This window comes from Diadema setosum, chromosome 9 (genome assembly GCF_964275005.1).
Source record: "Diadema setosum chromosome 9, eeDiaSeto1, whole genome shotgun sequence".
Taxonomy (NCBI): domain Eukaryota; kingdom Metazoa; phylum Echinodermata; class Echinoidea; order Diadematoida; family Diadematidae; genus Diadema; species Diadema setosum.
In genome coordinates this window covers 37,367,921-37,380,775 of record NC_092693.1, presented here as the reverse complement: position 1 = coordinate 37,380,775, position 12,855 = coordinate 37,367,921, and the positions used below count along the sequence as shown (strand labels likewise).

At 38.9% G+C, this 12,855-nt stretch overlaps 1 protein-coding gene across 1 annotated transcript in view; it reads right to left on the bottom strand.

Moving 5' to 3' along the window:
* Positions 1-10,278: 10,278 nt before the first annotated feature.
* Positions 10,279-12,855, bottom strand: part of LOC140233365 (putative ATP-dependent RNA helicase TDRD12) — a 61,593-nt gene continuing 59,016 nt past the window's right edge. The window contains exons 38-39 of the mRNA XM_072313471.1: positions 12,577-12,658; positions 10,279-10,771 (exon numbers count right to left, since the gene is read on the bottom strand). Of these exons, the coding sequence (XP_072169572.1) occupies positions 10,602-10,771; positions 12,577-12,658 (252 nt within the window). The 3' untranslated portion in view covers positions 10,279-10,601. The remainder of the gene's footprint in view (positions 10,772-12,576; positions 12,659-12,855) is intronic.

Below are 12,855 nucleotides of genomic sequence, written 5' to 3'. Positions count from 1 at the left end.
GAATAATTGCCTAAGTAGGTCTTTTCCAAGTTCTCTTCTCTTTACATTGAATTTCTGAAGTCAACGCTATTTCCTCAGTCTGAATAAATTCTACAAAAATAAGTGAACATGAGAACAAGATATTATGCTCTTCAATCGCACACTGCTCAATACCAAGGCATCACACTAAAAAGATTCAATCTACTGCAGCCAATGTGATAAAAGTATATACTCTTTGGTGTCCCTACCTGTTAATACAAGATATATTCACCATCTCAAAATCACAAAATGAAATATTGTACATGTCATTTTCATGTGAATATGATTGACAAATTCAACATGAGATGTCAAGTGGTGAGTGAGCCAAGTTTTTGCGGCTATGTAATGTGTATTCCTCCTACAATCAACACATACCCATCTACATCTCTTCACAGAAACAAAGAAATACAAACAGCAGACTGTAGAAATAATGAAAAAGTAAATTTATTTGGTAAACATGAAGCTGTACATGTATCATGGAGATACAAAATATCAAGTTTTGAAGCAAAAAACTTTCCTTTGCATAGTTTAAAATGAATACAAAAGCAGATAAACACAAATTTCATGATACATACCTCGCATAAGTTGAGCATAAGTTGACACAATCATAAAGTCCCAAATTTTTGCTCAGTTATTTTCTCTGAAATTCTTTGTGTAAAGTGAAATTTACCAGTCAACAAATCGCATTATGCTGACATGATTTCTTGGTCCCACTTGGGGAAAATCCTGAGTTAAATGTTCCGCAAGTCAACCGTTATTATCACATGGCTAGCAATGAAAGACAACAAGTGATCAATTAGCAGCAATGTGGTTCAAATCTCTGCGGTGTTCACTTGAACACACATGTACTTCTCAAGTGTATGTTTGTGTCAAATGCATGTTTGTGGGTCGAGTCTGACTGTTGAGATTGTTTTTTTCTTAGTTGACATCAATACCAGCAACAGTGATACTGCTGACTTAAGCCCGCTGCACACTATACGACTCGCGACTACACAACCATGAGACCCGGTCGTACAACCTGGCAATGCACATTTAACGATCAGACTACACAACTAGGCTTACGACCATTCTGGCTCCAGTACATTTTACAAATTGCTTGCACTTCATTGCGCTTTGCATAAAACCGTATCGTGATTGGCTAAAAGCCCACGACCGGTCGTGGAAATTCAACATGTCAAATCTCTACGACTGGCACTAAGACCCACGACTGGAAAATGGCAAGGCTGGTGATGTCACACTTCCGGCCTTAAGGTCATACGACCGGTCGCATCGTATATTGTGCTGTGGGCTTTACAATGAGCAATGAGACTGTTGACCAATGGAGAGATTATGGATACAGTAATTCGAGAACGCTTTCAGTTTGGGACTGGAGTTGCCTTCTTGGTGAGAATACAAGCCATTTCTTGGTTTTCGTACGAGTTGTGGCGACTGGTCAGTCACGGTAAAGTCTCCTCTAGTGATATAGATAGGCTCTTTAGTGTACAACCTTGCCCAAATCCAACATCCAAATGTGAGTTTGAGTATCATTAAATTAAATCAATAGTGAAAACGAGAACAGAAAAAAATGCAAATGTAAAACAGTTTCTGCCAAAATCGCAAAAGATGAAAGCCCCGTGACTTGTGTCAGGGTGGAGAAAGTGGAGCAAATATATAAATGACTGGCAAACTTCTTTCATCATCTCTATAATTTCAGCTGAATGAAAGTCCAACACAGGCTTATTGATAATATACTCAAAATTTTGCAGCATTTTCCATCATTTACTGGCAAAATAAAAGATTAACAAAGGCATACAGAGGTTTTCTTGTGGGTACAAATTCATAGGTAGCAACATAAATGTCCTGCATTTCTTTTTCAGCCTTTACATACCTGCCAACATTTCAAGATGAAATATCTTACTCGTGGATTGCAAAAATCTTATTTTATATGCAAACTGAAGTTAAAAATCTTTCTTTCGGTCAAATCTTCAGAAAATACACTGAAAGGTATATCTAAATATTTTTTAAAAATCTGATTTCTCTGACAGAAAATCTGATTTTGCTATTCTTAACGTAAAAAATCTTACTGAATCTGATAAAATCTTACTAGTTGGCAAGTATGCCTTTATGAACATATATTCTTTCAAAATTAATGAGATTTCACAGAATACTGATACGAAAACAAGCGAACACACATCTTAAACTTATAAAAACATCTCACAGAGACTTAATTCACTTTACTTCACTCGCGAAACTTTCTTTAACCTGTTGATGATGAGTCCAGAGTACACTTGAGCAAGCATCTATGGCAAATGTGTGTTGTTACAAAATCAAACCATCCTCAACTTGCTCGCCTTTTGTGATACAGATTCTGTCCCATAGGCAAGCTACTTCTCTAGTTTGGTAATCACGATGGGTCAATAAACCTGCTAATAATTCCATGGATGTTTAGTTTCCCTACACTTGCTTGCCTGGGTAAATATTTTTTACCACTACCACTCTTTAAAGTCTGGCAGTACTCCAAAAGCTTAAAGGCATAATTTACCATTTGCAGATGAAATAAAAACCCAGCTGTAGTGCTTCAAAATAGTTCTAAAATGTGAGTTACGGATAGAAACAACCAATGTAACAATTTGAATAAGTATAATCACTGTTAAGCATCTTTAATATGCAAAATGTGAACAATAGTTCTGATAAAACTGTTTCTAGACTAAACCATCTACAGTTATGGTTTACTGAGAATAATAGTGATATCTCCTTATATTCTAGGCTTTATTGTAAAATGTTTACATGGTAGGATGTTTTATGATACAACTGACCTTCACATATGCATCAAATGTGATCTCTCGAATATTTTATAAGTCACTGCTCCCAATGGTAAACAGTACCTTTAAGACTGGAACATAGGTCTCAGAGGGGTTCACAATTCATCTTACACCATTTGGAATTTACTTGCAGAATATCGAAAGGGTCAACCAACACACTCGTCTGGCTGACGTGATTTGCCAGGATAATGAGTTGATTTGGAGTACTTTGAAATCAAAAGTATAAAACAAAAGTCGGTGTACAATGTACCTGACGTAGATTCCTGAGAAGCTCTCCCTGTTTGGTAGTGGTTACGTAGAATGTTAAGTGATAATCAACAAGGAAAAGTAGAATTTACGCGGTGCGTAATATATGTCCCCGCCGGAAGTAGCATTTTGTAGCAAAATGTACAATACAGGTCACAAATCAAGGTCAAAGGTCAAAGAAATCAAAGGTCAAAATTCTGTGTAGAAGTTTTGAAGCCCTCACCTGCTGCCATCACATAAATAAAGCAAACGGAATCGAAATCGGGTTAGAAATGGCGGAGTAGCATTTTGTAGCCATTGTACAATATAGGTCAAAAATCAAGGTCAAAGGTCAAAGCTCAAAATTCTGTGTAGAAGTTTTGAAGCCCTCACCTAGTGCCATCACATAAAGCAAACGGAATCGAAATCGCGTTAGACATGGCGAAGGAGTAGCATTTTGTAGCAAAATGTACAATACAGGTCAAAAATCAAGGTCAAAGGTCAAAGAAGTCAAAGGTCAAAATTCTGTGAAGAAGTTTTGAAGCCCTTACCTATTGCCATCACATAAAGCAAACAGAATCAAAATCGTGTTAGAAATGGTGAAGGAGTAGCATTTTGTAGCCAATGTACAATATAGGTCAAAAATCAAGGTCAAAGGTCAAAGAAGTCAAAGGTCAAAATTCTGTGTAGAAGTTTTGAAGCCCTCACCTAGTGCCATCACATAAAGCAAACGGAATCGAAATCGGGTTAGAAATGGCGAAGGAGTAGCATTTTGTAGCAAAATGTACAATACAGGTAAAAAAATCAAGGTCAAAGGTCAAAGAAGTCAAAGGTCAAAATTCTGTGTAGAAGTTTTGAAGCCCTCAACTAGTGCCATCACATAAAGCAAACGGAATCGAAATCGGGTTAGAAATGGTGGAGTAGCATTTTGTAGCAAAATGTACAATATAGGTCAAAGGTCAAGGTCAAAGTTCACAACTGAAATTCTGTGTAGAAGTTTCAAAGCTCCCACATAGTGCTATCATATAAAGCAAACAGAATCAAAATTGGCTCATAAATGACAGAGAAGTAGCAAATTGAAGATTTTGATTACACACGGACGCACACACGGACACACGGATGGACACACGGACACACACACGTACGGAGCCCGTTTCATAGTCCCCTGCCCGAACTCGTTCGGCGGGGACAATAATGCCCTTGCAATCAAATTTCTCAACTAGAAAAGCACTGTGAGAGTGCAGACCTCTGTCAAGCAGCTCATTTCCACAACTGATCTTGTTCTTATGATTTCCACCCATACACATTCCTGCTGAAAATCGCCAGATTTCCCAATATAGAAGCCTTTTGTTACATCATCAACTTCGAACTGTGCGGCGCACCTCGACCTGACAAAAGCTAGAGCACGCACTTTAGTGAGCATTGAGTTCATTGACCCTACCTGCCAAAATATTGAAAATCCTTCATAAAATCAATAAAAATTCCCGGAACACTACCTAAATTGTGACCCGCTACAACAAAAGGATCCTGTAAAGTCGCTGACGGCTGAGCCGAGAAATTCGAGTTTGAAGTCACATCATCAAAATCGGTCAGAACAAACTGATTTCTATTTTTGGCATAATCTCGTAGTCTCATGTTTTGTCTATCATCTGCCAAAATTTTGAAGATAAATGATCAAGGCAGGCAAATAGGCAAGAAATCAGCATTTTTCTGGGCCATGATTTTCCGACTTACAACGTAATAGAAACATGTCCGAAGATTTGGATTTAGCGCCGCAGCTAGACTCCGCCCCTAGCAACGAGGGAGTGATCTTATTGGTCAGTGCGTAGCATCCTGATTACTGATTGGTCATGCGTAGACCGCTGGCGCTAAGCTTGAATGAACATCACGGAGGTCGCTAGGAGCATGCCTTGTACTGTCAAGCGGTGAAAACTGTCACGTCTCCCCTTGATCATGATAGCGTTGGAAGGAAAACTTTGAAGACATTTTTCTCGAAACTCTGATTTCCTCAACCACTTGACATGCGCTAATAAAATCATCAATATCTCTGCAACCGAGTACTTTTATGAGTTGTGCTATACATGAAATTAAAGAAGAGGAGTAGGGGAATAATGTCATGCGATTTTCAGAAAATTGTCCTCCCCCGACTTTCGAATCCTTTTGTTGTAGCGGGTCACAATTTTATCACCTGTTCCTTGTGTCATTCTCAATGTTTCCTGTAAGTTTCATTTTTTTTTTACCCCTTTTTGTGACATTTGACCTTGTGATGACCTTTAACTCCCCAAGGGACATCTACCGTCCAAGTTTGGTCACAAATGGACATAGGGATCAAAAGTTATGAGCCACAATCAAAACGTGCCCTAAAAACATAACAATGGGCCCTAAAAGTTTGTTGACCCCTGTATGTGACCTTTGACCTTGTGACGACCTTCACCTCCCCAAGGGACATCTTACATCTAAGTTTGGTCACAAACGGACAAAGGGATCAAAAGTTATGAGCCATAAACGAAATGCGCCCTAAAAACTTAACATTGGGCCCTAAAAGTTCGTTGACCCCTGTCTGTGACCTTTGACCTTGTGGTAACCTTCAACTTCCCAAGAGACATCTACCATCACCCAAGTTTGATTGCCATTGTAACAACATGTGCTGAGTTACGTGTGATAAGAGAGTCTTGCAAGTAAACTTTAACATATGACCTCAAACGACCTTTGACCTCATCATGTGACCTCTTACGGCACCATAACATGGAGGTACCCCCAGTGCATCCATCACCCAAGTTTGATTGCCATTGTAGCAACAGGTGTCGAGTTACGTGTGATAAGAGAGTCTTGCAAGTAAACTTTAATGTATGACCTCAAATGACCTTTGACCTTATCCTGTGACCTCCAATGGCACCATAATATGAAGGTACCCCCAGTGCATCTATGACCCAAGTTAGGTTGTAATCCCAGCAACTTATGTGAAGTTATTTGTCAAAAGAGAGTCTTGCAGGTAAACTTTAACATAGAAAAGAGAGTCTTGCACATACTCTTCAATATATATGACCTCAAATGACCTTTGACATCATCACATGACCTCTGACAACACCATAACATGAAGATACCCCTAGTGCCATTGCTGTAACAGTTGCCAAGTTATGCATCATAAGAGAGTCTTGCAGGTAAACTTTAACATTTGTGACGGACGGACGCCATTTGGATCCCTTAAGGCCACCGCACACTACACGATCAGACTGGTCTTAAAGTCTTAAGCCAAGCTGGGTCTTAAGACCAGTCGTACGACCGGACACCGCACACTATACGACCCGACTGTAAAGCGCGTGCAGTGCGCACTGTGTGCGCTTGCATTTTACTGCATTGTGAATGGCTGAAAGCTCAAGACTGGTCGTAGAAATTCAACATGTCAAATCTCTACGACTGGCGCTAAGACCCAGTCGTACGACTAGAAAATGGCAAGACTGTGACGTCACACTTCTAGTCTTAAGGTCTTAAGACCCGCGAATCGGGGCAAAATCGTGTAGTGTGCGGCGGGCTTAAGTCTCGCCTTCACCTCCGGTGGGCGAGACAAAAAGGTGTCTTGCACAGATACCTACGATAGCGGTCAAACATGTCAAAGTTTAGGCCAAATGCTCAAAAAATGAGGGAGTAGTTTGATCCACAAGGACCTCAGGATGATTTCTCCATACTCCCACAGACATTTTGTGTGAATGGGGATTAATTACAGTGAAACCCCATTATAATGAGGTCCGTGGGACCGGCGACATTACCTCGTTATAACCGGTACCTCGTTATAACTGTACGCATCCAAAAACAAAGAAAAACATAAGCATGACGTCATATAACCATCAATGCAACTTACGAACATCCTTTGCGTTGTTATTACACAATATTATGGATCATCATTATTGAGAAAATAAAGGGAAATTATTTGTGAATTAGATGAAATGATAAAGAACGAAATCAGATTGTATAAAATGCGATTGTTAAGTTTTTCTAAACACAAGCGCAAATAGCTAGAGTAACATACATGCGTTGTTTACCGTAATTTGCGAGGTATTTTGCGCTATTAGTGCCCAGCGGGAATGCGATGATTAGGCCCTATATTTTCATGAATCATTTCAGCTCTAATCTTAATATGCAATGTATAATCGTTGCGCCCGAAGGGATTAAAGATGCGTTCTTTAATTTCTTCCGAAAATCTCTTCGCGTTTTGTACATCCGTTCTTGAAAAATATGCGACAGGATTAAATTTGGAAGGTTGTGATCCTCCCCACCCAGATCTATTCAAATTTTTAAATGCGTTTGTTTCTTTTTCTGAACACCAATTAGTAGCTTAACATGCGTTATCCAACTATTTTTACGCCACTGTCAACCGGCGAGATCGCGATGATTTCAGAGCAACATATATATGTCATTTACTGTAACTTGCGAGGTATTTTTACGCTGTTGGTGCCCAGCGGGAATGATTTCATGAATCATTTCGGCTATAATCTTTATACATTGTATGATCGTTGCGCCCAAAGGGATTAAAAATGCGTTCCTTATTTTCTTCCGAAAATCTCTTCGCGTTTTTTTACATCCGTTTTTGAAAAAAAAACGTGACAGGATTAAATTTGGAAGGTTGTGATCCTTTTTGCGCAAATCTGTGCCTAGTAGATCATTCTATAAGAAAGAAAAATCTTCATTGTGAAATGCGGTGTTAAGATTGTGATAATGAACAAACCCATATCTATTCAAATTGTTAAATGCATTTGTTTCTTCCCTGAACACCGATTAAGTAATTTAACATGCGTTATTCAACTATTTTACACTACTGACAACCGGCGTTTCGCGATGATTTCAGAGCAACATACATATGTCGTTTACCGTAACTTGCGAGGTGTTTTACGCTGTTGGTGCCCAGCGGGAATGCGATGATTTCATGCATCATTTCGGCTATAATCTTTATACATTGTATGATCGTTGCGCCAAAAGGGATTAAAAATGTGTTCCTTATTTTCTTCCGAAAATCTCTTCGCGTTTTTTTACATCCGTTTTTGAAAAAAATGCGACAGGATTAAATTTTGAAGGTTGTGATCCTTTTTGTGCAAATTTGTACCTCCTAGACCATTTTCAAAGAAAAAAAAATCTTCATTGTGAAATGCGGTGTTAAAATTGTGATAATGAACAAACCCAGATCTATTCAAATGTTGTTAAATGCGTTTGTTTCTTTTCCTGAACACCGATTAAGTAGCTTAAACTATTTTTACGCTACTGTCACCCGGCGAGGTCGCGATGTCATTAATTATTTCTGCTACAATCATACACACTCATATTTGCTAACCAGCAAAAGAACTGAAAGTCGGAACTAAAAATGGAAAGGATATATTGATGAGTTGCACATGCATTCCAATTTTCCATTTTTGGCCACAAGTATCGCCACATGAAAAGTTTTGGAATGCGTTATCTTTTTCTTTTTCTCGTTGTGCTGTGGTCTGACCTAATATCACCCACGAGTATCTCGCGAAAATGAAAATAGAATGATTATGTTCAATAATTTAGTAGGAACATCGGAAGGTATTCCTGTGTCTTATCGCGTGGTTTAGAAGAAAACATGGACGGAACGGTTCTCTGCAAAATGGGAAAAAGACATGGGTAGCGTGAACTCGGTTTTCCATGTTTCGTTTGTCGCGTGTTTGAAAGCGGCAAGTCAAGAAATGGAACCTCCTTATATCCGATAAAATTACTTCTGTTTTTCTTTATCATGATGCACCGAAATTGTCCTCGTTATAACCGATTCGGTCTGCCATAGGTTTGCACGCAAAGGAAAACGGGACAGACGCGATCATCTCGTTATAAGCGGTACCGCGTTATAACCGAACTCGTTATAACGGGGTTTCACTGTACAAGACGACGACTTCTGTATAAAACTGTATCTTCTCCTCAAAGCCACTGGAAGAATTACGAGGTCAGAAATTCACCATCTTACCCTAATAGCACAATCAAAACAACTGAAACCTCATCATTCCATAGCTTCCTTTTATTTTGTCTTTTCATATTTCCTTTGTTTGTTTCTTTATTCATAGTCATAGCTGAAAATTGCCCAATAATAAAGAAGCCTCGTGTTTAACCTCATCAGCTTCTATTATCAACTGTTCCTGTAAGTTTCATCCAAACCCATTTTTGAGTAATTTTGCAAACAGTCAATCACATAAACAAACAAACGGCAACAAAAACATAACCTCCTTAATGGAGGTTAAAAAAAATCATGAAAAATCATTGCAGACTTGAGTAAAATCTGATGTAGATGGAGCTAGAAGTGTCGCTATGGCCACTGGTAAGTCTCTGCCATAATGCATGGTTCTCCTAATATGTCTTAAGTACAATGTCTTGACAATGTGTGATGACAATTTCACATAAGTGGAAAAATATCAAAATGGCAGATTTGTCATAAATGAGTTGAATGTTCACTTTCCTTGAACTAGGTTTGCTATATTGTCTACGAGTGCTGGTATTTAGGCATTTGAGGATTTCTACCTGACTTTTGATCCTTTTACGAGGTTTATGCATTGAGTAATTTTCAAGGTATGGAGAAAAAGTGTAATTTCAGTATTAGATAGTAAAATTGTGGTGGAGGCATAAAAAGTAAATAAGAAGTAACTGTTTGAATGTCACTATCATTTGATATGCCATCCTAGGGGACACCTAGAATGACCACTTTGGTCGTGTGACTGATTTTCACTCGAGTTTTATTTCTTGCTTGCTTTCTATACAAACAGACATACATGTAGGATGTGATTCATTCCATTTCCTACACAGGCATAAATCTACTATGGAAGATCATGGAATGGTTCTTAATGACATTTAATAAAGTGTCATGGCAACGGTTCTTCCAAGACATCTAAAACTGAATGTTTCACTCATGAAATGAAAGTAAATTTAATTGATATGTGACCAGTTGTCATGTCAAACTGAAAAACTTGCAGATAGCAAATCTGACAAACTATAAAATGAAGTGATGCTGCTAAAGTACATGTATATAAAACTTGATATTTATCAAAAAATATTGAAACTCTGGTATTTTCACAACCTCCTGCCTAAATCTCAAGGTCCAAGGAAGTTGATAAAATCTCAAAGTCCAAGGAAGTTTTCTCTTCCCGTGAAGCATATTACAAAGGAGTTTTGAATTGTCTCATTATACATGTATAATCTCTTTCACACTTGACTGAATCGAAAATACGGAGCGGATTTTCTACACACTGTGTCTGTCTAACGGATGGCTTTCTCACCGTTTTCTTGGCAGCTTTGTGGAAATAAGGTGAAACAAATTTGATATTGTTGGACAGTTCTCACACAGTTTGGAGAAACTGACCACAAAAATATCAGATACTCGCTGATCGGCAACTTGTATCACGGTTTTACAGCGGCGGGTCATTATGCAACTTCTGTCTCATAGATACAAATATGTGGTAAGTAGTGACCGCATAGGGCTAACTGATCATAAATAAGAGAGTCCAGGATCACAGATGACATTCAGGCAAGAAATGTCTAGGATGAAGGAATTTTTTTTTTTTTTTTTCAGCTGCTGTAGCCATTCTCCTGCTTTTCTTCTGACGAGTGACTGATATCTTCAAAGGCCTTGTCGAACTCATCCCCTGAGAAGTCTGAGAAATCCTCACTCGATTTCTCCTCTGATGTCTCTTCTTCGGATCCTGGCTCCGCTATCCTTCCGGGGGCTTTCTTGGGGGCTAATGGAAACAAAATAATGATCACAATAATGAAGTCACCCACAACAACAACAACTGCAAGTATCACCCAACTTATTCCCACAAGCACAACTACAAGTATATCCAACCCACAACTACAACAGTTACTACAAGTAGATACAACCCACAACCACAACTACAAGTACAGTGCACGCACCCTATTACTGTGTCCATGCCCGACGTGTGTTGAGCAGGGGCAAGCGTATCGCCACTTACATTGTTTTGCCAACAAAATTTGAACAATTCCCACTGGGAGGGAGCGTCATATTTCAGTAACGGAATGGGTTCTGATTTCAAGATTTGGTCAAGAGGAAGATTATACTAAAATAAGCCGAAATATGTGACTAAGTCACTTTTCATGAATTTTCAACATACGTAGTTTTGCCATCTCAAGGCCGACAACAGCATCACCAGCACCTCCAACAATCACTTCTTCCATCACTGTACATACCATTGCAGTTACCCCAAAGTTAAAGCTTGATTCACTCCGATGTCCTATGTGTTTTAGGGACATCTTTGAGAAGATGACACTCGGGTCTTTCAATTTTTTCATCTGTTACAGCAATCTTCTGGTATAGTCCATGGGCCAGGCCAGATATTGGTACCATCTGAGGGGACAATACCTTTTTGGTGTCATTTTGTTTGTCGGGCATAGATATGCTTATCAAGCTATGATAGCATTTCCAAATGAGTAGCTTAGTCATAGTAAATGAATTTTAAACCAATTTGGTCTCGTTGTTATATCCCTGTACTTCTGAATCGAGACCAACCGCTATACAAAGAAGAGCACTGTCTTCTGTATGTTCACAGGTGTTCTGTTGTAAACTCGGTGCGCTTAGTCTTTATTCAAGGCAGCAAAGGGAATATCCAAGGGTTATGATGTCCACAGCGCTTAGTCTAATATTCAAGACTGCGAAGGGAATATCCAAAGCTTATAATACAGTGTATATCCCTTTATCTGAAAACAACAACAACAAAAAAGCAATTTCTAGTGAATTCTAGCATATTTTTAAATTATTTATCATTTTCCGGTGAAAACGCTACGGTGAAAACGCTAATACCACGCCAATGCCGCTTTATTTTCATCCAACAATGAAAGATTATGCAAAAACAATGTACCGGTACACTACAATACATTGTAATTAATAATGTTGTAAATGAACGGAGTGATTTTTGTTTAAAACTGATGTATTTGTTGAGAGGGTGGTATAAAAACAGTATAGATAATCCCTTTTATTAGGAACTTTAGATATGATTAACGGTACATTGTTCTAGATAAAGACTAAGCGCACCGCCTGACAGCTGTGGACATCATAACCCTTTGGATATTCCCTTCCCTGCCTTGAATAAAGACTAAGCGCATCGCGTTTACAACAGAACACCTGTGGACATGCAGAAGGCAGCGCTCGTATTTGTATAGCGGTTAGTTTCGATTCAGAAGTATAGGGATATAAAAACGAGACCAAATTGGTTAAAAATTCATTTATTATGACTAAGCTACTCATTTGGAAATGCTATCATAGCTTGATAAGCATATCTATGTCCGACAAACAAAATGACACCAAAAAGGTTTTGCCCCCTCGGATGGTACCAACAACCCATTTTTCGGCTCTTGGCCCATGGACTAGTAATTCAATTTTCGTTTCCACTTTTCCACTGCCTCTTTCACCACTGCATACATGCTCTCTCTCTTTCCTGTTCGACTCCAACCATTCTCTCAATCAGGAATTAATTCATTCTATTGCGAATTAAAGAAGAGCACAGTGCACTGTCACAGTGCCACTCACCTCTCTGCTTGACCTTCTTGCGCTCTGACTCTAAGTCGTCATCGTCCTTCCATCGCTCGAAGTCGATGCCCACGAACGGCAGCTATCAAGAGGAAAACAGACGACGAAGATAGTATCATGAGTCTGGCTGAATGCCCATTGCAGTACTACTAGTCTAACATGCCTGCTGTGGTTTCTAATAGCGTAAGTAAGTGTGACATCATAGCCATTCATCTGCATTCACGGGCAGTAATCCAGGAGAAGAATAAGTCTGAAGAAGCCTCTGAGTTAAATGCTACT